Raw genomic sequence first — 23,954 nt, forward strand, 5'->3', positions numbered from 1 at the left:
AAAAAGAAGATCAGCCCTGACCTGCAGCACAGTGCAGGTGTGGAGATTAGACAGTAGTTCTTCCCTGTCAGCCCTGTGCAACCAGAATGGCCCAGACTCCAGGAAGGGCTCCACATATCCCGTCGGCGGCTGTCTATCCCAGCCAGAACTAGGACAGTTGCCTGGAGAGGGAAGGCTGCCGCAGCTTGTGCAAATCCAACCAAGCACTTTATCAAAGCCAAAAATACAAGCACAGGAGAAAAAGGCAAAAAAAAAAAGTCATCCAACCAGACAAGGGATGGTTTTCTCTGCTGGAAGGGTCTGTGAGGAGCCATGTCCCTAACAGGAATGGGAACGTGGTGCTGTTCTGGGTGCACATGAACCACACACACTCAGACCACTGCTGGGCACAAGTGCCTCTGAATGGGAGAGAAGACACTGTTCAGGGAAAGAAAAGATCAAGGGAGGTAACTCCTCTTCTACTTCTGAGTTGATTTCCCCCTTGTATCCAAATTTTGCCAGGAATCTCCTCTTGCAGGCTGACTGGTATGCACACCCCAAGGAAACAGCTCACACGCACAAAGCCAGGCGAAGGCACTAAGCAAGTGAAATGGGTTAAAACATTGCAAGTGCTGTGCTGAGTGTTACCTGGGGGAGAGGAATGTGGAGCTATTAAAGCTGCTTTCCCCATTACACAAGCTGTCCGAGAACAAATCTGCTTCATTTCCTTCTCCGTAATCCTCAAAATGCTCCTCTCCACTAATGACCGTGACGATGGAGTGGCTGAGGTCCGAGCCCAGGGGCAGGTCGTGTGGATGGGATCTGTGGGAGCAGAGAGGAGACATTACAGAGTGGCCACCACAGCAGCCTTTCCAATTGCATCTGATATACCCACTTGCCAAGTCACATCCCCCATTTTGGCAGGCCAGGCCAGCTCTTCCTTATAGTGCAATGCACCTTATACGTTGAACATCGAAGGGGCAGTCCAGGCACCACCAGGAAGTTTGCAGCAATTTTTTTTCCACAACAAACCAGTGTTTTTTCACACAAGCTCCCCTGGCAGCTGCAATGTAGGATCTGGGGGTAGGACCTGCAGGACAGCACCCAGGGTTGGTGGCGAGCCCTCGCACAGCACGGGCAATACCAAAAGCACAGCAGAGAAAAAGCTAGGCACGTCCCAAACACACCCTAAATATGTTTTGAATTACATCATCAGCCTCCATGTCGGGCTCACGCTCACTTGGTGCTGTATAATCCTATCAAAAGCCCAGCAGTGGGGTTTAACACTATAACCTCCCCCCATGACAGAAATTCCGGTGGTTTGCAGGCGGCTGCCTAACCCGGCAGCAACAAAACCCCTGGCAAGACAAAGGAGCCCTTTCCCTGCTCCTGCTGGGAAAACACTGCACGCAGCCGTGACAATCTTGGAGGGGGAGGGCATGCTTTTTCATGTGTTTTTGACACCAGATCCAGAAGGCTGTAGTGTGTTAAGGCTCAGCCTAAACCCCGAACACACCCAGCACAGGTCCTGCAACATCCTTTGTGTCAGAGGGGACACGGCTCAGCACAGGAGTCCTTGTTTCTGTATGTGTCTTTTCACATGCACGGTGGTGTACGAAGTCAAGCCACCACAGCAGTATGTGTCCACTCTTGGAGGACTTTCCTGCTCAGGACTGCAGAGCTTTTAAAATTAAGCTTGGGGGTGTTTCTAAGAACCACGCTGTGAAAGCAGCCCATGTGCCTGTGAGCCACAGGTATGTGTTTTGGGGGACTAGCACCACTCCCCTCTCCGAAATTCAGTGCTTTAAAACAAAACAAAAAAAGAGATCACATTATTATAAAAACTGGTATTTCAGGCTATGCTCCCACCTTCATCCACTTGCTAGGAGAGAGAAAATGGGGGTATGACTAGATTGCTGTACTAAATCAGAAAGAAAAAAAGATTACAGATAAGCCATTTATAACAAAAACCTGCACCATCTGAAGGATTTACCCTTATCCTGTTAATAAAAAGCATGACAATTCTCCAGCCAAAACAGCGGCAGATCTCTATTTAACCACAGACGAGTCCACTCCAGCTTGCGGGCATCTGCACATCTCAATTGTGCACTCCGAAATCCTGCTATTCCCGCAGTGGGATCTAGCAGAAACCATCCTCCCCGGCAGTGAGTCAGACACTGCACCCAGCAAACCATTGCCAAAAGCATCGGAAATCTCTCCAGAAATAGAAGGCAGGGGGTGGAATTTCTAACTGACAAGCAAAATCCAACCCCAAATCTCTAAATTTGGGGTTGTGGTTTGACAAGCACCACACAGAAGCAGATCTGATCGGGCACCTGGAAACCCTCAGCCAGAGATGCTTCAGGCAATAAACAGTGTGAGTATTTCATATACACCTATTGGGGGTTCTATTAGTTTTGAGATCCAGGGTTCAATTAATCTTTACTATACATAGCCTAAATAATCACTTAAGTTCAAACCCTCTAAGGTATGTTGGGCTTTAACAGCTACTGAAAAGCAGCATTGAAGCTTTGATTCAGTCCACCAGCTCTGTTGCTCAGATTGTACTTACTTACTGTCCCCTGGAAAAGCTCTGGGCACTTGTTGTCCTGCCTGGTATTTGATGGCACCAAAACAAGCCCTCAGCAACCTGGGAACAGAGCTCCAGAGGTTTCTGTCTCAAGCCTTCCAAAACTTTAAGCCAAAATAACTTTTTCCTTGACTTTTTTTTTGCCTACCTGGACATTGTGCACATTTAACACATCTGACAACAGGCACCACTGCGCTTGGGCAGAGCACCCAAAGGACACCACCCTCCCCAAGCCCACACTGGAGCAGCAGGCAAGCCTCAAGAACAACCTAATCTTAAAAGAAATTCCCAAGAATGTTGTACCTACAGGCAGGTGAATCCAAGGCACGTCATTTTCCCCAGAGGACGAGAGCGCACGCAGGCTGCCATGGCCCCTCCAGAGACCCTCCGCTCGGTGCTCGGGGAGCTCAGCAACCGACTGTATCCCAATTTAACTGTCACTGAGCTGAACACGCTGGGGTGAGGAGAGCCTAGCCAGATAATCTCATTTATTCTCTAATCCACAGCACCCTTTCAGCCCCGGTGCTGAGTGCCCAGCAGCACTGACTGTTCACCGTATCTCTAATGTCCCCAGATGTGATTTTGGGGTGAGGGAAGCCCAGTGCCTTCTAGAAGTGATAGGAACTGTAAGTACTCACCAGAGCACCAAGCCTGGGTGACGTGTTTTTGGCCAAAATAATTCTGTGCATTAGCAGACCTCAAGTGATGATGGTTTCAGCACAGACCAGTGCTCTTTGGTCACTATTAAATGACTTATTCCCTCCCTTCCTGCCTGCCAGCACCCCAGTTTCACCCCAAACAACACTTCTCCTGCAAAATCTAGGAAATGAGGCGGGCCCGGGAGCAGTTTCGCCAGCAGCAGTTCAGACCCGGGGAAGATGATCTCAGCTCACACTTCTGCGCTTCAGGCACAAGTTTAAAACTAGTTATTACAGGAGGTGGTTGTACATCAAAGGGCGCACACATGTTTAGGAAAAACAAGAATATGATGAGTTCCCCTCCTGACTTGAAAATTACATGTTGTGTTTCTGGCTTAAGCAATAGATTAAAAACTGCAAGTATTTCAGGTGTTTGGATCATCTAAGAACTTATTTTAGAGGTTAAAGATGCTAATGAGGGTACAGAAGTTCTCCAAAGGCAAGCAACAATTAAGTCAAAGAGATTGCCCAGCCGAGCTCCAAAACAGCCTACACATGGTGCGGTCTAATTATTATCATTATTCTTAAAAAAGAGCTATTTTGGTCTTGGACGGAGTTACAAAGACAAAGAACAAGCCAACCAGTTTCGGCAAGACAGACTCAGCCCACTTTGTTTTAAATCCTCAGGCTGCATCTCCCTCAGTTCTTGTCTGCTCCCCGTTTGCCGGAGTCTCCTGCCCTGCACAGTGCGTTTTGCTCCTCACCCTTGCCACTCACCCATGCTCCGGCTCCTCGATGGGGTCGGTGAACTCCGAGTGCACGGTGGAGTCGATGGCACTGTCCGTTTCTACTTCGTCGTGCATCTCGTGATGTACTAGTGTGCTGGTGTCTTCATCCGTGAAGGTTTCGCACTCGCTGTACGTGCTCTCTGAGCCCATGTAAGCACTGTCAGTCACCTCATTTGCCTGTTACAAAAACACGAGGGAAAAAAAATAAGATAGTATAGCGGTGCCATTTAATTGCAGAACAGGACAAAACACGCATGGGCAGCTAATTACTGCTGCCTTGCATTTCTAAGCACAGCAATCCAACCTGCTAAAAGCAGCGTGAGCCATACCCCACATCCAGGTGCTGCTCTGATTCCAGGTCCAAGGACTGAGCACCCCCTGGGGTGCCCCGTGGCCTTTGGGCCATACATGCTTCCCAACAGGAGCATTTGGAAAGCAGATTATGGAAATATGCACTAAATAAGAGTTGGAGGGAGATTTTGTTGTGAGCAAGTATGGATTTGTCGAGTCCAGGAGGGATTACCCACTGCTTACTCAGCAGTTCCGATCGCTGTTGCTCTCACTCCCTCCATTTTAAGAGGACACATTATTAATCTGAAAAAGCACCACTCAAAACTACCAGTTAGCCCTTAAAGCACTTTTTGACCCTCTCTAGTAATACCAGGGCACCTTCCATCCCTCAACGGAAAATAAGCTGGTTTATAAATCTTCATTACAACATCTAACTTGCAGGGACTGCATCAGCAGGACACCCAAACCACCGCACTTCTGCTGGAAAAGCACCCTGAATATTTTGCACTACTTCCCCAGATCCGCTACCTGCGGCAGGCTCTAGGAAAGCAGCACGATTTGGTTTTTAAGACACTATGTTATGAACATGAGGAACTGGGTTTTCCTCCCAATTCTGCCCCTCGGGCAGCGGCTGGTCCTGCCCTTTTGCTCCTACGTGTGGGCAGGGTGTTCCTCCTGGGACACGCACGGTGCTGAGCCCAGAGCCATCCCCTGTTTGGAGGAGAGCTGCGGGAGCACGAGAAGAACACCCTGCTAAAGCAGAATCTCCTGATACCCATTGAAGTGTCAGCTCATTTCCCAGCATTGGTGGGATTTCCCCAGCGCACCTCAGAACAAATCCAATAGTTTTTGGCTCTGGGATCGCAATCATGGTGGGATCTGTCAGCGCTGGTGCTGAGCTCCAGCTGATCCCCGGTCACTGGAGGTGTTGAGCAGGGGGGCGGGAGCCCTCCTGCCTGGCCTCAGGAGAAAAAGATGCTCCTGAAAAGCCATTTGCTCTATCTGAAGTTCACCCGATGGGATCAAACTTGCTCCGGGACTGGTGCATCCCCTCTAGCAGAGCAGCAGGGCAAAGCAGCAGCAGCATTTTGAATGCAGGCACCAGCATTGAAGTAAAACTCTCTTCCTCTGTCAGAGAGCACACAGAGCAGCTTTCAGTGCTTTTTCCAAGGATTTTCAAGAAAATGAGGTTTCTCAAAGCCCCGTGTTCCAGCAGCTAGGAAGAAAACACACACACTGTCCTTGTGGCAGCAGGATGGAAAGTTACGTTAGAGCTGCTATTCAAAGCAGGGTGTGTGCACGGCAGGATGGAAGAGTCCTGCTGCAGGTGCCCCCCGGTAGAAGAGCAGCTTTTAGGGCACGTGCTGGATTTGTACAGCAGGAGAGCACCAGACCAAGAAAGAGAATGTCCCACTGACATCCTGCTGCCTCGACTTTGCAAACGCTGCTCTTGCCAGTCTGATTCTCCTCTCTTGGTTAAATACCCTGCAGCCCAAAGAACTTCTGTAGCCCAAAACACATAATTTTGTTTTACCTACAAATTCCCAGGCTGCTTCAACACGCATGAGGCCAAAGAGGGACAGCAACAACCTGCACAGCTGCTGTGAAAACCTCAAAGGGACGGAGGGAGAATAATTCAACAGTGATTCCCATGTTACACGGACATTTAAGGAGCAAAGCAAAGCGTCCAAGTCAATGCCCTGGCTTTGCTCCCTCCTGAGTGCTCTCATCAGCGCCTGTGCCACCTGAGCACACTCAGCTGGGTGATGCATGAGACAGACAGATGGACAGACAGGAGCTCCTCCTGTAAGGCTGGCTCAGCTTTCACAGCCCCACGCTGACCTATGGACACCAGCATCTCTCTAGGACACCACCCTGAAGTTAAACATGACATAAACCTACATAAAACTGGAGTCTAATGTCAGCACCAGGAAAAGACGGGTCTGTTCACGTGATGTTGAATCTAACAGAGGAGAGGCTGCTGTAGTTAACGTCATCCCGAGCATGGGAGAAGGTGGCTTTTCGCTGGCCTTTGAGAGAAAAACAAAAGCCTCCTATAACTCCCACCCACTTTAAAAAGCATAAATCCAGCAAGACTACTTATATACCTAAAGCTGGGGACTTGCTTAAGTGCTTTACTGGATTTACGTGGCACTTTCTAGAAATGCTGTTGAGGCTCCTAATGCTCGAGCAGGAGGACAAGGGGGATTTGGGAGCAGAGGCCAGGTCTGCTGGCCGGCTCGCAGACACGTGAGGACATGGCACAGTCCCCAAGAGGAGCTGGCAGCTCCCCAGCCTCCAGGGGATGGCGTGCTAAGACATTCCAGCGCTTTTGTAGAAGACACCAAGTTTGGGAGAAGCCAGGCTCCAGCATATCAAAGCTGTGTTGTAACACTGGTTATATTTTGCTTTGCGGGATAAAGCCCATCTTCACCCCGCACCACACGGCCCCAGCGCTTGCAGCGGCGATGATGCTTCGTGCTGGAATGGTGGCTGGAAGCAATGGGAACTCGGTGCAGCACAGAAGGCCCAAGAAAGGAGAGCAGCCGCCCACATCTGCAGCCATCCCCACGTGTTTCAAAGGGATACTTTTTGCCAGTTTGAAGAGGGATTTAATGCCGAACTAAAGTTGCTTGCAGACTCTAAAGTAAATGCTGCAGGTTTTAAAAAATCAAACAAAAACACCCACCCATTCCCGCTGGAAAAGCTTGAATTTAGGCATACATTGGACTTTGATAACGAGCACAAAGTAAAGACGACTATTGCAAAGAAACAAAACCAAGAAACCCCAAATATGCCACACACCAAAAACCCCACTAAACCAAAGAACCCCAACCCACAAGGAAATTATTAAAAACCACCCTATTGTGGTTACCATTGCTGGCCCTCTCAACATGGAGCACAACCAGGAGCTGAACAGCTCACGGCATCAGAACATCCCAGCGCCACGGTTAGGCAATTAATCTAATAAAATGGTTCCAGAACATCCTGTTGATGGGAAATACCAGCATGGACAGGCTGAATAACAGACCAAACCTTTATAGCTAGAAGTACCTATCAGAGCAGCACATTAGCCGTCCTTCTTCTGCCACACTGAGGATGTGCAGTGATTTATTGATTTCTTTTTAAAGATGACCTGTAAGACAATTTGCAAACTTTCTTCGTATTTAGCAAAGGAGAAAAGATTTTACCTTGCAATATTAGCCTAGATGACATTTCAAACACAAGAGTCCTATTAAAATTCAACTACATGGTCAATGAATTAAGAGGCAGTTGAAACTGTAAACAAAGTCCTTCTCCTGCGCATAAGCATGGAGAACTTGGCTTTACATTTGATCATAGCTTAATTAACTAAACTTCAAGGAAAGATGCAGGAAGGAGATGGGGAAGCCAAGGGGACATAGGTAAGATATTATCAAATGCCTGATGCAGCAAAGCAAAACCAAGCCCCTGTGCCCTGGGCAAAGGTGCAGCCACGGGTTGCAGAAAGCTTTTTGGTGGCCTCACGAGCAGCTGGTTTGTGCACTGACCCTTTAAACCTCCCTGCCACAGCTCTTGTGCTGCCAGGTTTACCCTTCTGTGAGCTGGCAGAAAATAAACACTTTTTCCAGATTAAAAAACCCCAGAATACACCTACAGCCAGCAGTCAGACCGGGACAGTCAGGCTGTGAGTGCCTGCGGGACTTGCCAGGAATGTCCCCACCATGTTCAGAACAAGCCTGTGTCACCAGTGTCAGTGTATTTTAAGCTTTTATCAAATCAAACACACCCTTAGATACTTCAGGTAAACGTCAGACCTCAAAACAGGGACACACACACACAGAGTGCCTGAGCTGACACAGGGTCACAGTTCAACTGCAGCTCCCAGCCCTGAACCCGAGCCCCCCAAGAGGTACTTCCCCCATGTCAGACCTGTTTGCCCCAGCAATGCCAATATTGCCATTGGTCACTCAGGCACACCTTGGACCATTGAGAGGTGTTTGGCAAAACGCCGGGGATCTGAAAGCCCAGCAGTGAGCCCTCCTGCTTCTAATAGGAAATAAATGGATGAAATCTGCATTAGGGTGACGCAATGTGCCCTGATAAAATGGGTGAGATGATGAAGCACCTTTAGGAGACTTCTCCAGCAGCAGCTCATCTGTTCCAGGCATTTAATTGCACATTTGATTATAGACCATTTGATTAAATTTGGTAAAAGTGCTGTAAAAAACACACTGATTAAAAAAGAGCCATTTGAGTACGAGGCGAGGAAACAAGACTATTGGGAGTCACCTGCCAGGTCTGAGCAGCGACAAGTTGAGCTTTGATCTGTCATGGACAAGAGCTGCCCTGGAGAGAAGAGCAAAGTCTGGCTCCCAGGAAAGTTCCTCCCAGGCCTTTTCTGCAGGGCTGGTCCCCTGCTCGTCCCCAGAACTGTCCCAGCACCCCAGAGCTCTGCTGCCCTTGGCCACAAGCACTCAGAAGCTCGGGAGGGGAAGTGGGGGGGGAGAGGAAAAGGCAAAACAACTCTGTTATCCCAGCAACCATGAGCCTATTTGTGATGAATACCAGCTCTGACTGCACACAGGACAGACGGGGGAGACACACCAGCTAAAAAACCACCCGCCAAGGACACCCTCACCTGCTCGCTGCAGCCCCGGCGCCGGTGCCACTGCCAGGCTGGGAATGCTGCCCTGTCTGCAGCTGACCCAAGGAACACCCACAGACCCATGGCTGCGGAACAGGCTCCTCTGAAAGGAGTGGAGGTGAAGAGTAGCCCCATAGCTAATGGTGCTGCCAAGGACACACATCTGCCCAGCCTCACAGCAGGCAACCTGGGCTTAAACTGGCTTTAAACCAGTTTAAAGCTGGGGGGAGAAGGGAGGTGAGCTGTGTTTACAGGCCCACCGGAGTCTACGCTAATACAACCAGCCCCTCAAACACCTCAAGGCAGCTCAGCCTCTGAATGCTGGCAGCCAGAAACCATCATGCCAATGGGTGATCCCACACTGGAGGTTACCACCAGCAGCAAGGCACTGACCTCTTGGACATAATATTTGCCTCTTCCTGCATATTTGGGCAATGTTCACTTTTCAAAGAAGCCAGGGAGCCCGCACTCAGCCTACGGCAAAGGCAATTGCTCTCCTTTCACAATACAGCCCCTGAAATTGGGTTTTAAGGCTGCTATGCTTGGTAATATCCCTTGAGGCTGGGCAAGAGAATCATGCTGCAACTGTCAGAGCAAATTGGAAACACCTACTGAAAAAAAAAAAACATAACACCAAACACACACACACACACATTAAACGCCACCACCAACAATAAAAAAAAACCCTACCAACCAAACAAAAAAATCCCCCAGCCAAACAAACAACAACAACAAAACAAACAAAACCAACCCAAACCAAATCAACAAAAAAAAAAAGTGCCAAAACCAAAGAACAACCCACAAGACCCCATATTTCATAGGCTGTCCTCAGCACCCCAAAAGTCTGCAGCCACCGTCCCTCCTGGTCCAACTCCCCCAAGAGACTCAGGCAGAGAGGACTAGATCGTATGCACACACCCCACGGACTACAGCGAGGAAAGACTGTTCCTAAAGACACTGCACACACCAACAAACTCTTAAGAGAACAGCAAGAGGCTGAGTCAGGCAGACGCTCAACCTGCCTTTTCCTGGCACCTCCAGGGCTGAGAGTGGTCCCAGGGCTGGAAACCTCTGTCGCTCTAGGAACCCAACCTTCCTCATGCTGCGTTAGCACTCCAAACCCACCTGCGGACACATCGCCTCCTCGCCCGCGTCCAACCCGGCTCCAGGAGCACGAACCGCCAGGAGCTGCCGGCTGCTTCTGCAAGGCAGGAGGGAAGCAAAGTCCAGGATCCGCCGGGCGCAAGGCTTACCGGCTCCGTCCCGAACACAGAGCCTTTTGTTCCCACCTCGGCGATAAGGAGAGACAAGCTAATGCGCACTGCCCCACCGTGTGACCGCAGCCCTGCCGGTTATGCGAGCACCAAAATAAAAGCACGTCTTGGAGCCTCACACCAGGGCCAGCCTTCTCCCATGAAACCATCTCCAATTAGAAAGGTGAATTTTGAAGACGACCTATAGAGGCTGCCGGGGCTTACCTCATCCTTCCTGATATTTCTGGTGAATGTTTAAGCACTAAATGACAAATTCCTTCCTTATAGTCACAAATAGAAAAACAAATAAAGCTTGCTTTGCTTGCTAGGAGATCAGGAGCACTTTGCTACTGATAAGCAATCGCAGTCACTGTTTGGGTGAATCAGACGGCAATTTACCGTGTGCAATGACAACATTGCCCTCAAAAAAAGGCTGGAGCTTCAGCCATTGATGACAACCAGGTTTACAAACACACCGACCCCTCCTTCGCCCCAGCTCTGCATCCCCCTCACCCAGCAGCTCCTGTCTGCAGATACAAGAGCCCCGGCAGAGCCAGCGCCGCAGGGAGACACCATCCACAGCATCCACAGGCTCCTCCCTGACCCACGTACAAAGTCCTTGGCAGTACGCAGTCTGCAACGCACTGCTCAAATCCAGAAGTTGTGAGGGTTCTGTCCGTTTTCCTATTTCCTCTCTACAGAAACTCCACATTCTTCAAACCTCAGTCTCCCTCAGTCATGCCTGTCTAGCATAAATAAACTTGTTTCATTCCATCACCTTCACAAATCACATTTTCTCATTTTCTCTGGCTTATCCTTGCTCCGCTCTGGGCCACATCCTTCCTGAAGCACAGCGCCCCAAGCAGAATCTACGACTCAGCAACACTGACTGGAAGCATCTTGCACCTTGATAACCAGTTGACCTCCTGTGCTGAGTCCAAAAAAAGCAAGGACTTCTGGTAACAAGCAGGGCAGAAGGGGAGTTATGCTTTAACCCGAGCTCTCTTCCTGGCTCTGTCCGGATATGCTACTCAACAAGCAGGTTGCAGCCCTTTTTTCTCTCCCAGCTCCTCTGTCTGCGCTGCAAGACCTCAGGAAAGGTCCGGCACCGCTGCAATGAGCCCAAAGTGAGACACCGCTACAGTAAAGACAATTAGCAAAGCCCAACCACCACCAGCTTTACTTTTCAAACTCACATTTCCTTCCAAGGCTGCTCGTCCCTCTCGCAGCCTCCCAGTGCCGCTGCCACCCTGCCCGCTGAGCCGCTGTCCAGCTCCCACGCTTCTCAGTCCCACGTGCTGCACTCACAGTTCAAGATAAGGCTTCAAGGTCTTTGTTTTTCCAAACTCCTTCCAACCGATCTTGCACAAGGCAAACACTCCAAACACGATGTTTTCTGACCAGCAAAGAAATTTCTCACCATAACCCCAAATTACAGTCCTGCCTTCAGGGACATTTGTGCCTGATTTACACTCCAGTCCTTTCCTCTAAACAGTACTGAGCCAATATAAATTTCCTTGGTATTTTCAGGCTTCTTGTCGCAAAGTTGTCACCACAGACTGATTTTGGAGTTAGTCCAGCAATTGTAGCAATTTGATTACTGTATTTTCTTGTGTGTAATACATACAAAGATAATACAGACTGTTCACTTGTTTGCTGTGAAAAACATGCTCCACATGTGTGAACAGGATGGGCAGCTCTCTTTGCCTCTCAGTGCTGGGGAACAGTAAGGCTTTGGGGACAGAGGGGACATTGCTCAGGGCTCCGTGTGCCTCCCCAGGAGACAGATGAACAGATCTAAAACTGCATCCATAACATTTCACAGCCCTGCAGTGCTGGCCACCTATGAGATTTTTAGTGCAGTAGCTGTTGATGACAAAATTAACCCCAGTTCCAGCAGGCGACTTGGAGAGGGATTTGTGATTTTCTTTTGTTTGGACACAACGATGTTTTTGGGTCAACACTGTGCAGAGAAGCCTGTTGTGGACATTCCTTCCAGTTGTGGGAATGGCACTGGTAAGGAAAGCCCGAGCCAAGGGCTAGAGAGCTGCAGTCTTCCCATCCCATCCCCATCGCAGTGGGACAGCAGTGCCGGCGTGGCAAAGCACTGCAGACCTTCAGACCTGCGTTCGGGTGACCAGGGAACAGTCCTCAGTGTCCCTGGCAGAGCTGGAGAGCTGAACCCCAGGTCTGCCCCGGTGCCATGAGCCCCTCAGGCAGCTCAGCTTAGAGGCAGGTTTCCTTTGAAGGCTGCAAAGCTTAACTCTGTCTTTTCAGACCAGCTGGCCCCTACCAGACACTCACCTGCTGGTAACAGCGGAATGGAGAGGCAGAGGAGGAAAACCTCACTAAACTGCCAAGGATCACAAAGCAGGTCCACTGCCAAGGCAGAAAACACATACTCCAAACGCTCTCTCTGCTCAGGTGGCACAGCTCCCTCTGCCTTCAGGGAAGACAAATAACTTCCAGAGGAGTCTAACAAGAAAGAGGGACTCAAAAGGTTCACTGGGCTACCTGGAGTAGAGACAGTGAGTGTAAGGCAGACTGGTGCAACCACCCCACATGAGCTCGTTTCAAAACACAAGCCATGAGGAACAATAGCTGCTGCCCCCAGGGTACGGCTCCTGCACACCCGAGTTGTGGGACACCACATACTCTCAGCAACACCTTCTGCATTACCGGTGCACAGCTGGAACCCTACATGTCTTCAGTCCCCTTCGTAGAAAGTTGGAGTAGCTGGAAAAATCCAGCAAGGCGGATTTAAATTGCCTCAGTCTGACTTATGCCTTTCAAGAAGCATTAAATTCAATTGCTTCACATGAAAAGAAATTCCAGCTTTAACAGAGGCAACAGTTCTTTCAGCAGCCGCCAGCTGCACCTGCAGACAGGCAGTCTGGAAAAAGCCAGGAATATTCCCTCCTCCCAAAATTCAGAAAACTAGATGTGGGACCTCACCAAGGAGCATTTTACTCCCCAGACTGACTCCTACTGTGCTGTACAATTTGCTACAGAACATTCAGCTAGAAGGGACATGCCTGGGGGAGGTAAGGCTTGCAGGGTGCCCCAGTGCATGCCCGGGGAGCATCGCTGTGTGCCTGATTAGTGCCGCTGTCCTAAGAACGCAAAACACTCCTCTCGCAGCCCAGCGCGACGCACCTTCCTGGCGGCTGTTGAGGAGCCACGGCAGCCGCCCAGCAGATGGCAACAGCCCCGCACAAGGCGCGCAGCACCGCACCTCTCACCCGCAGGAGGTTCGGCTGCCCTGCTTTGCAGATCTCAAGAAGGGCCTTCCTATGACCTTGCTGGCCCAAAGCATGAGTTCCCAGGGATAAAATCAGGATTTGTGCTATTTGCTGTGCTCTCGGTCAGCCTTTACAGAGCACAGCCTTGCACCGGCTCTACCTCTTCTCCAGCCCAATGAAGGTTATGCATCTCCATGGCAATCCCAGCCTAACTCTGGCAGCACACCACATTTTTGTGGCTTGCTTTCATTTTGAGAAAGTCAGCCTTCTTGCTCTGCATTGCTCAAACAGGCTCATTTGCTCCCAGGAGCCAGGGCACAGGGGACAGAGAGCCCTTGTCCTAGGGCAAAGCACAGGGGGCACCAATAAAGCTAACTCCAAATTCACCTTCACCCCCTTCCCCACTGCAAGGCATTGCAAACAAGCCGGTGTACCTCAGAACTGAGTCACAAGCTTCATGGGAGTCTGCAGGGGAGGCAAGGAGAACTCCTACCTTCTAGTTAGTCACCAGCAAAGCTGTACTAGCCCAGCCTGGGGGAAAACAGGCAAGGACTCAGGTGTCTGGACAGACACGCTCGAGGCTCCCTTTATATAGCTTTTACAAAGCAGGGTAGGTAAAAACATTGTCATTATTTATCAGTGATGTTTCCCTCCATAAATAAAAAGCAGTAAGTTTGTCACCACCCACCCTGCAACCATCACACGTCCACCACGGGCAGGGACAAACACAGTCCCTGGGGCTGCAGGCAGGTGGGTAACCAGGGTGAGGTGATGCTCTCCCTGCTCTGGGGCAGGAAGACAGGGATGAGATTCCTCTTGCACTCCCGACAGTGAAGCTCTAGGGATCGTGATGAGCCCCCTGCAAGCACAGCTGGGTGCACAAGAAGCCACATGGCTGTAAGAACCCAGGCTCCAGCGTTTCCAAACCCCTGTGAGCCACTGTCTCAGCAGAGCCGTGCAACCAGAAATCCTCTTTAGAAACAGTTCAAGAGACAGACAGACCTGTCTGCTGGACAGACCTGGCAAGGTGCAACAAGAGCCAGAAGCTCCACACCACATCAGGAGCCACACCAGTGGCTGAACTGTGGAAGTATCCAACATTACAAAGGTCCCTGCGTGAAGCATCAAAATTCAGACCTCGCCCCCTTTGAGAGGCTTTTATGCCTTTACTAGAAGACGCATGTGTTGATTCTTCAGTCTGCAGAGCCAACACTTGCTGAAAGACACCAGTGCTGGGTACTCGGGGTTTTCAGCAGATGTTCAGCTCTCTCTGATGACAGGCACCAAAAGAGGAGATGAGTCACCAAGAAGAGAGCAACCTTATTAACAAAGAGAAGACATTTTCATTTAAACTGCTTAAAGCACTTGTTTACACTTGTTTGAACAAACATTTAGGAGAAAAGCTCTCTGTCACGGCCCCAACACTTGTAAGAGCCAAGCACTCAAGCCACTGCGATTTTGTGCTGTTTAAGGGGGATGAAAGTCAATAGTACAAATCCAGCAACCACGATGACCCTCGGCGCCCCGGCCCAGTAAATGCTGCACCCTTCCTTCAGCTCACCTTTCAAACATCCTCTGATGTGACATGAGAGGCAAAAAGCTAGCTGTGCTCCCTCACCCCACAGCCCTGCCAAAGCAAGAGGGGCTCACCCCTTGTCTGAAGTCCAGCAGTTGCATTTTGGGGGCTGAGAAAGAAGTTGTCATGTTACAGAAGCTATTTAGCTGCCTGGTGGCCCCATGTAGCAGCAAGTTTTAGAGCTGTGTGCTCGCTGTGCACCATCTTCCCAGGTTTGAAGCAGAGACATCTCAGAATACAAACTGCTTTTTGGTGGTGTGGGAGATCTGCTCAGAGGAAAGGCAAAACCTCTACTTTTGGAAGGGTGTTTTTTTCTCCCCTCCTCTCTTCCAGGTGAATCCAAGCAAGGTAGAATATACATTTGGAAAGGTCATTTATTCTGTTTTCCACCTCACCATTTCCAGAGCAGCTCCTGCTGCACCTAAGGGAGAAGGACCTGCCAGAGCCCTGCCAGCAGACAGCTCTGCCAGGTAAGGGCTGCACCGTGCTCTGGTGAAAAACACCCATTTGCTGCTCCCAGCAGGCTGCTTCGTACAGCAGCTTCTCTCCTCCCTGCTCCCTAAAACAGCTCAAGCTTTCCAAGGTATAGCACTACAGGACATGGGGGATAAAACGCATGTTGGGAGCTCACTGCTCAGCTGAACGAGAACAAAAAACCACACGCCCCAAGACACCAATTTATTTTTACACTCACAACACTGAACGATATTTCTCAATCATGTTCTCATTTGATGAACCTCTACAAAATCCTTGCAGGCTGGAAATTATTTTGAATCACGTATCCAAGACAACAAGGGTAATTCTTACCCGGCATATTAAACATAGATACTGCCAGAGCTCTGATCTTCAGATGATTACCCTGAATTCAGTATAAGAATCCATTTACATCTTTCTGAAAAGGAGATTTCAGAATTCATCACCTTTTTCCTTTGGGTCACCTTGTTGTTTCAAGAGAACAATGGCCCAGCAGCAGAAGTATTTCATCCCAGCAGGGCACACAGCCGCCTTGTTGGTATTCCTGCCCAGAATAGCTTGCAGCACTGACAGAGCTCATCTATGCTAAATTAGCCCTTAGAAAACATCCCTGCTCTGAATCTCAGAAGATTGTCCCTTGACGCAGGTCTAAGAAGCAAAAAGCAAAAGCCCTTGCCTGCATGAGCACTGCGACACAGACTGTCACACCTCTAAACCGCTCAGTCCAGCAGAAAAATAATACAAAAGCCATCTCCTTTCCTGCCCTCCTGTCCCCCTTCTATCCAGCTATAACTGGCTTTTGTAATTGTCTTTCAAAAAGGTAAAATAATCTAATATTCAGCAAGCCCTTGAAAGCCTTCTGGGGGAGGAACCCAGGATCACAACTACTTAAGGCTGTGTCCGTCTGAGCAGTCCTAAGAATAAGGGACTTTCTCAGGTGACAATGCGATTCTGTTGACTTGATCAAGAGCAGGAGCCAGGGAGCTGGCTCAAGAGAAAACCTGCGCCTGGTGGGGAAATGGGATGATGACCTGGTTGACTGTCAGGCATGAGCTGTCAAAGTGAGAGCTTCAAGCCATCTCAAGCAATGGACCTGTGCTTCTCGCTAATATGGGGAAGACCAGTTGCCCAATACCTAGTTTATCACTACAAAACTCAAAAGAACAGCTTGAGCCTTTTATCGAGAAGTTACATGGCCAAAATAACATATTACAGACTATACAAAGCAAAGACATGTATATTTGCATGTGAATATAAAGGAAGCTGGGAATCTCTTTGCAGGTGACAACTTGTATGATAAAAACATCCACAGTACCAAGACATCAGAGTCAAAAAAAAAAAAGAGGAAAGTTTGGAAAAGGAGAAGCAGAAGGAAGCTATTCAGTCTCCACATGGGACTAGGGAGCCAGCCAGCCCTTTGTTCTGAAAGCACCTGCAGCTCCTTCTGCTCCAGGCTGGAAGGCACACAGCACGAGTGAAGGAAGCAACCAAGCAAAGCCCAAAAGCCCACAAACACAGCCAATGGGTCACTGTGGCTGCAGCCTCCTTTCTAGCTGGGGAGAGCAGATATGGGATACTAGTCCAGTGTGCTCCTGTGCTAAGGAATACAGAAAGGAAGGGAGGGATGGAGGCCACAGATTTAATAAGAGGAAACAAACAAACACACAAACCCCAAAACACAAACAATACATGTCAGATAAGCCCAAGAACAGAGAGAAACAAACAAAAAAATACATATATGCATTTTTGACTTCTGCTCTGCCTTTTACTGGCCCAACAGCACCAAGTGCTAATGTCTGACTGCTCCGCTGCGCCTCTCCGGTAGGCTCCTGGTTGGTACCTCTCAAAATCAGGCTCAGGTTCTCCAAACTCAGAAACTCTAGCAACAAGACAAACACAAAAGCAGCAGGCACCCTACCACCGTTGCTGGTGTTTCACCATAAAAAGGATTCCCCTCTTTCACAGAGGGCACCATGCTCTGGCACTCTGCACGCTAAGACAGCACTAGCTGGGGGGTTTTGCTTGAACAACAATTTTAATTTAAACACCACCAGCTGCTTGGTGCAAATTCTCTGGGCCAGTCACCCACAGAGAATCCAAGGATTTGTCTGTACTACATGCTGAACATCACTGAGCCCCATCACAGCGAATGCTCTTCTTCCCCAGCCAAACCCTCCATGCTCGAGTCTCACACTGCACATAGCTGACATTTGCAGGAGTTAACAGTGCTTATACTCACCTCAAACGTGACAAAGTCGTCAAACTCATCAGGACAGGGTGGGGATTCCTCCTCAGGGGTATATCCCATATCATACAACTGGCTGTCAGGATCTGCAGAGGAAAAAAAACAAAACATCACCAAAAGGAAACATGTGCCCTCAAATGAAGAGAGACAGGACAGTAGAAGGACAAGAACTTCCTCGTGCACACATCGGTGCCTTCAGCTTTCAGAAAGGACCTCTGCTTCCAGGCATCCCACCACCACCAGGGCTGGAAGGCAGCTGGCAGAGGTGCTAGAGGCCCATTGCCACTCCGATGGGACTCGCACCTGCATTCATCCCTACTCTGCCATGGTTTCTGCTCCTTTTCCTGGTTTCTTCCCTATGTCTGTTTCCTGCATCCTCTTAGTCTTCTCCCAGAAGGCTTTAATCCTGCTGTGGGCAGGGAATACGTTAGATCTATGTGTGACAGCCAACTACCATGGGAACCGCAGAGAAAGCAGCCTGCACTAAAGCTTTTATCATCTACTGCTCCTCCCGTGGCCAGCCACATCAGGAGCCATCCCCACAGTCGGACAGGAAAATAGGAGGTTTTCAAGGAGATTTCTTAAAAAATAAAAAGGAAATATCACTCCTCCCACCTCCAAAGCCCATCTGCAGCAGAGCGGATCGGCATTTCTCCAAGCCCTTCCACCAAGGAAGGGAGCGTAAATTCCCCGTGGTCCTTCAAGCAACAGCTAATGCCTGATCCAGCACACGACCTAGATCACAGGCTGGAAACACCAAATCAAGATCAGATGCTGCAGTCCTAAAATAAATAGCAGGCTCAAACCCACAGGCCTTGGAGCTGCAAGCGTTGCGGCACTAGGTTTGTCTGATGTTGATAAACTCAGCTGGGCAGAGGGACTTGTTATGGCAATGCTCCTAGGAAAGCTCAGCAGCCACCTGGATTTGGAGAGGGATGGGCTTTCCTTTCACGGCTGCTGGAGGCTCATGAGAGCAGGGCTACAAAGCAGGGTCTGCTCCCCGCGTCCTTCAGGCTGGTGGCTTCCCAGCAGGCGGGCAGTGCAGCCAACAGCTCCTAGGCTCAAGTCCAGACCAAACGGGCATGTAATGCTTTGCTGCAGCTGAGTACAGCCACCCAGACAGGATTGTATGCAGCCTCCCTCGAAGGGCACATTCCCGATACAGCCAGAGCCAGCACTCCCACTTTGGGTCTATCTCCAGATATGAAGAAAGGCCATTTTTCATTTAGGGATCTGTACCTCTGGTACAAAGTCAAGGGATTAGCACACAGGACAGAGGAAGGAAGGAGCTGAGCTTGCAGCAACAGCCCTTCCACCCAAAAACCCTCCTCAGTGCCTCTTTGAGGTAACTGTTAAATGCAAACGCATAAAGGGGATACTGGAGCCACAGACCCAATGGGTACTGGCAGCGCACAGCGGTGGGAGAAACTGAGCATGTGGCACTGAGAAACGAGCCCTCCTCTAACCCAAGTCTAGGTCTCCCAAGGGTTAGACTGTAAATCAAAGTTATGAATAAGCCAAATTGCTTTTCCAGAACCCAGCATACCATGCTGTGCTCTACAGTAAGCACATGGAAGGGTCACGGCTTCATGGGCTGAAAGGTGCCCTTGTTCACAATTTATGACTCCAATATCCCCGCTGCTCTCCCCGCTCGCGGCACCAGCGCTGCTGTGAGCTGTGCTTCCAGCTGCCAGGCCTCTGTGGAACCCTGAGTGAAGCAGCCAGACACACGTGGAAACGCTGCTGCCCGAGCACGCTGCTCAAGGCCAGGCAGCCTCAGGCCACCTCCTGCTATAAATAATGTGTTTAGTATTGAGGTATCTTCAGACAGTGCTCTCCCTCTCCTCAAATGTTACCTTGTCCCCACCTGCTCAGCTCCACATGTGGGTCTGAGCCTGCAATTGGAAGGAGTTTACCCAATAGTTTATCCTTGTCCATATTCCAAAATTTGTGAGCATCCTTGATGACAGCAGGGAGGACTGAGGGTCCAGGGGGAGTGAACTGCTTGCGGCAAAGCCATGGCATGCCCTGAGAGTGGGTGTCACCAAGAGGACCCTTTGCCCACTTCTGGGAAAACCAAACAGTGCTCCCAGCAGGCAACCTCTGTCACATAATTAAAACAGAGGGGACAGACAGCCATGTCTCTTGCCGAATACAGAGCACAGCATGCAGGAAACAGCCATCTCCAGAGAGGTGCCTGTGATGTGCACAGGAGCACCCCCCCCAGCCAGATGAGCTCCCCAGGACACAGGCTGTAGGCACAGTGCCCTGGTGCTATCCCAGCCTGAGCCCTGGTGACAGTGGCAGCTCCACTCTCTGCAGTCTCTGAGCATGCCCCAGCACAGCACTAATGCTTCATCCACAGCACATCTGCATCCCCAAACAGGCAGAGGCAGGACTCTAGCCAAACAGCTGGGTGCTGGGCAGCTGCCAGTGCTTCCAGCTGCCTGATCTCGCACCTCTGCTGGGTACAGCCAGGCGCCCGGCCAGCCTCACCGGCGCCACCCTGCAGGGCCATCCCCAGTGCTGCTGGTGGCACCCCGCGGCAGCCCCGGGAACCACAGAGCACCCCCAAAACGGCAGAGCCAGGCACAGGCTGCTTCCTTCTGCTTATTCCTGTATCATTTACTTTCCTCCCCCTCCAAGTAGACACATAAAAGCTTCCTGCTTTTCTACAGACACAGATAAAGATATTTATTCCGCTCATTCCTTCCAAAGGGACTTGAAAAGGGAGGATTTACAGTCAAGCAAAAGCTTCCAGTTCCTTTCGAAAGCGGGGGTATAAGGCGTGGGCAGACAACACACAAACAGCTCCCCAACATCAGCTGCCTCCTGGAGAGCTCTTGGGCGAACCAAGGGCTCCTGGAGCCTCCCCAGCCCTTCAGGTGTTTGTTGGTGTAGGGGCAAACATGAGACTGGTTGCTCCATCTGTCTGCAGAGCACCCAGCCCAAAGAGGGGATCTCTGTGCAGACAGGGTTTATTTTTACAGCAAGCATCACTGTAAAAAGCAAGGAAAGACCATCTGAGAGGTCACCTGCACCCTTGCTGGTAGCATGGCCAGCAGAAGCCATGCCCAGGAGACAGCACCCCGTGTTTCCACCTCCCTGCGCTCCACGTCAGAGTGCAAAGACAAACACCACCATAAACAAAGGTTGACTTTTCTACTCTATTCATTCCCTCCCCCTCCGAAAAAGCCATATGGTGCTTTGTGTATAGGGAGAGTTGCCATGGAGAGCTTGCCTGCAAAGTCTTCCAGCACAATAGGCTGCATTAAGCTTTCAAATTCCTGTCCAAAAGAGCCAAAAAAATCCCCCAAGAGACCTTTGCTGCTCAACTGGCCCTCTCCATGTGAGGAGTACCATCCTGTGGGTGCAGAAAGAGGAATGTGGTCAGAACAGGAGGGCTCTGCTCACTGTCCCCCTACTGCACCACGAACATCACAGGAGGGTGGCCATGGGCCACCAGTTGTAGCACCACACAACCCTGCTCCAGCCGCGCACCATGAGCACAGATTCCCTCTGCTCTCCCCCTTGGACCTCAAAGCCAAAGCCCAGCTGATGCCCTACTCTCCATCACACCTCCTTCTCCATGCCCCTTGCACCATAAAGCATTCGTTCGTACCTTACACCCACCCCTGATTGCATCTGACCTCTTTCCTTTCTTTTCTTCGAGAGCTGATGCGGTCAGTAAGCATGGGATCACCTCTTTCCAACACTGCTCAAAATCACAGCTTTTACCCCAAGATGCAGACGTCATTAGGGACTGCTGTCTGTCCTCACACCTGAGTTCCCATAACCAGCTTTCTCCTGTGGTTTCAGCTCTATCCATCACTCCCACTGTTAGCCCCATTACATCATGCACAGACAAAAATCTCAGAGCTGAAAAAACTCAGACTCCAAGAGACCCTCCAGGGAGCCTTACTGCTCAGCAAGCTCCCTGCAAAGAGGCTATAAGCTCTATGCTAGGTCTTTTTCCAAAATTAATTGCACTAATTTATTTGACTGGAATATGCAGGCAGGGTACCAGGCATCTGGATAAAGCTTCAGTGGAACTGTTGCAGCAATGCAGTTTTATCAGAGAAATGTGGCTGATGGAGAATTTACAGAAGTAATTGTAACAAGTAAAAGCAGGCATGTGTACTATATCATATAGTGAAACTATGGTAACTTTGAGGGAAAAAAGAATAAATAAGTAAAAGGCAGATTAAGTCTCCTGTGAGGTATCTGCTGCATCCCTTTGACACCTTTTCCCATCCCCGCCTTGCAGCTCTGGTTGCCCAGAATGTTCTCATTCAAACCCCACTGCGATCGCCACCTTCCAGGCTCACTGCACCAACCACACCACTCACTTGGGAGATGCCGATATGCCATCATACAAATTTTGCCTCGAGTCCAGCACTGACCAGCCAGCCACAGCCTTTTCTTTTCCCCCAGGCATTTGATTTTCTGCTTTCCCCAGTGCTGCCCTGTTTCTCGCTGGCTTATGCCTCTGTGCTCAATCCTGAGCCTTCCTCTGAAGATGCCCTCATTCCTCCCAGCATTTCAAAAAGTCATTGCCCAAACACTGCTGTGTACAGCTTCTGGTGAGGACCATCTCTGCCCAAACACACACTCGCCCACTGATGGAGCATTTGCTCGTGCCCTTTCTGCAGCTCGCAAGCCAAGGACAACCTCCATCCAGTGTCCACCAAGCGTTCAGGGCCACTGGCCAGCTCAGAAGAGCAGCAGTGTCAAGAGCAGCCACGCAGCCAGCCACATGGAAACTCCTCCTGGACGTACGGTGTGCACACAGCCAGAGGACAAGCAGGACAGGTCCTGGGCTCTTTGCAGGTATGAACGCCCAGCGAGCCCCTGCAGATGCACCATCTCCACCACCTCGTTGTGCTGACAGAAGAACTGCTGTGCTTCAAAAGGGCTTGGACTTGTAATAGCAACCTGGGCTCTTCAAGAAATCCAACAGAGAGTAGAGCTATGGGAACAGAATTCCCAGGGTATAGAAGGCTCCTGAAATAGATTCTAAAAACTGCTTTGAGAAGACAGGATTTCAGTAAAAAGGCACCTTGAGTCAAGAGCTGTGGGTACAGTAGTGACACACCGGTCAGAAACAGAGCCAGTTTTATCAGCTTCATATAGGAATGACCTAGAAAAACAGAGCCTTTCAGAAGTATTTAAGTCATCTGCCAACACACACTGCACATACTGCTGCAAGTCACAGAGCCACAAACTCAAAGTGATTCAAACAGTATGGATTATGTGCAGCTAACAGGCCCAAATTATTCAACGCAGGAATAAGGCTAGGAACCTGCATGAATGGCACAAAACAAAACAGACCCTCAGAAATGGTAAGATGAAGTTATGATTGGCTTAAGAAAGGACAACTGGTATAAAGTGACCTCCTTTACTGGGCACACTATTCGAAAATGAGGTGGGAAAAGACACACAGCAAGTATTAAAAAAAAATACAGGCATTTAGGAGGATCTTACATTCAAAGCAGAGAAACAGTGGGGAAGCCACTGTCCAGTATTTCCAGAGGTCTTGTGCTTTCCCTGAAGCTCCAGCACCCATGTGGTGCTAGTCACTGCAGGATAAAGCCAGCACCAGCCCAACCATCCGGCCTTTTGCTTTCCAGGAGTACACTTACAATGTGATGTTCACACACAAAGTGGTGGCACTGATCAGAGCTGGAAAGAGGAGCTTTCTGCTGTTTTTCCTCTAACTCAACCTGGTGGTTCCTCCAAAGACAAGACAATGGGCCACGAGCACTTACTGAAGACTATAATTTTACAACCAAAAACTACACAAGCAGAATAACAGAGTAGCAAGCTCAGGCTCCCAAGGAGGCAGTGTCAGAATTAAGGTTGCTTACACAACCCTCAGCCGAGCCACCTCTCAGTTAATGTGCTTTAGCAGTCCTGCATTTCCTGAATATCGTTACTCATGGATTGGTTCTTATCGCGTATTCCTTTTGATCCTCTCCACACAGCGCAGGCCCTCAAGCTTTGTTTAGACATACCATCTAAAGACATAATAAAAAGAATTAACTTCATCGTATCCAAGCACTTTGGAAGCATAAATCTAGCTGCCTTCACTTTACCTCGGAGACCAGGTGAGCATTGCTGCTTCCGCAGCAGCAATGGACCAGGGTCAGGAAGCCACTGTTAACACATGTGGGATTTGGTATTGAGTTTAACACATGAGTCCTTGGTTTTAATTCTCAGCAATTTGAGGCATCTTTCGGTGTGTGCTAGTT

The 23,954-nt window shown here is 49.8% G+C and overlaps 1 protein-coding gene across 1 annotated transcript in view; it reads right to left on the reverse strand.

Moving 5' to 3' along the window:
* Positions 1–23,954, reverse strand: part of RAB11FIP3 (RAB11 family interacting protein 3) — a gene marked incomplete at its 5' end in the record, with an annotated part of 72,203 nt that overhangs the window by 18,316 nt on the left and 29,933 nt on the right. Inside the window, 3 exons of the mRNA XM_080354304.1 lie at positions 628–801; positions 3,985–4,172; positions 17,698–17,789. Coding sequence (XP_080210430.1) covers positions 628–801; positions 3,985–4,172; positions 17,698–17,789 — 454 coding nt within the window. The remainder of the gene's footprint in view (positions 1–627; positions 802–3,984; positions 4,173–17,697; positions 17,790–23,954) is intronic.

This window comes from Nesoenas mayeri (genome assembly GCF_963082525.1).
Source record: "Nesoenas mayeri genome assembly, chromosome: 15".
Lineage (NCBI taxonomy): Eukaryota > Metazoa > Chordata > Aves > Columbiformes > Columbidae > Nesoenas > Nesoenas mayeri.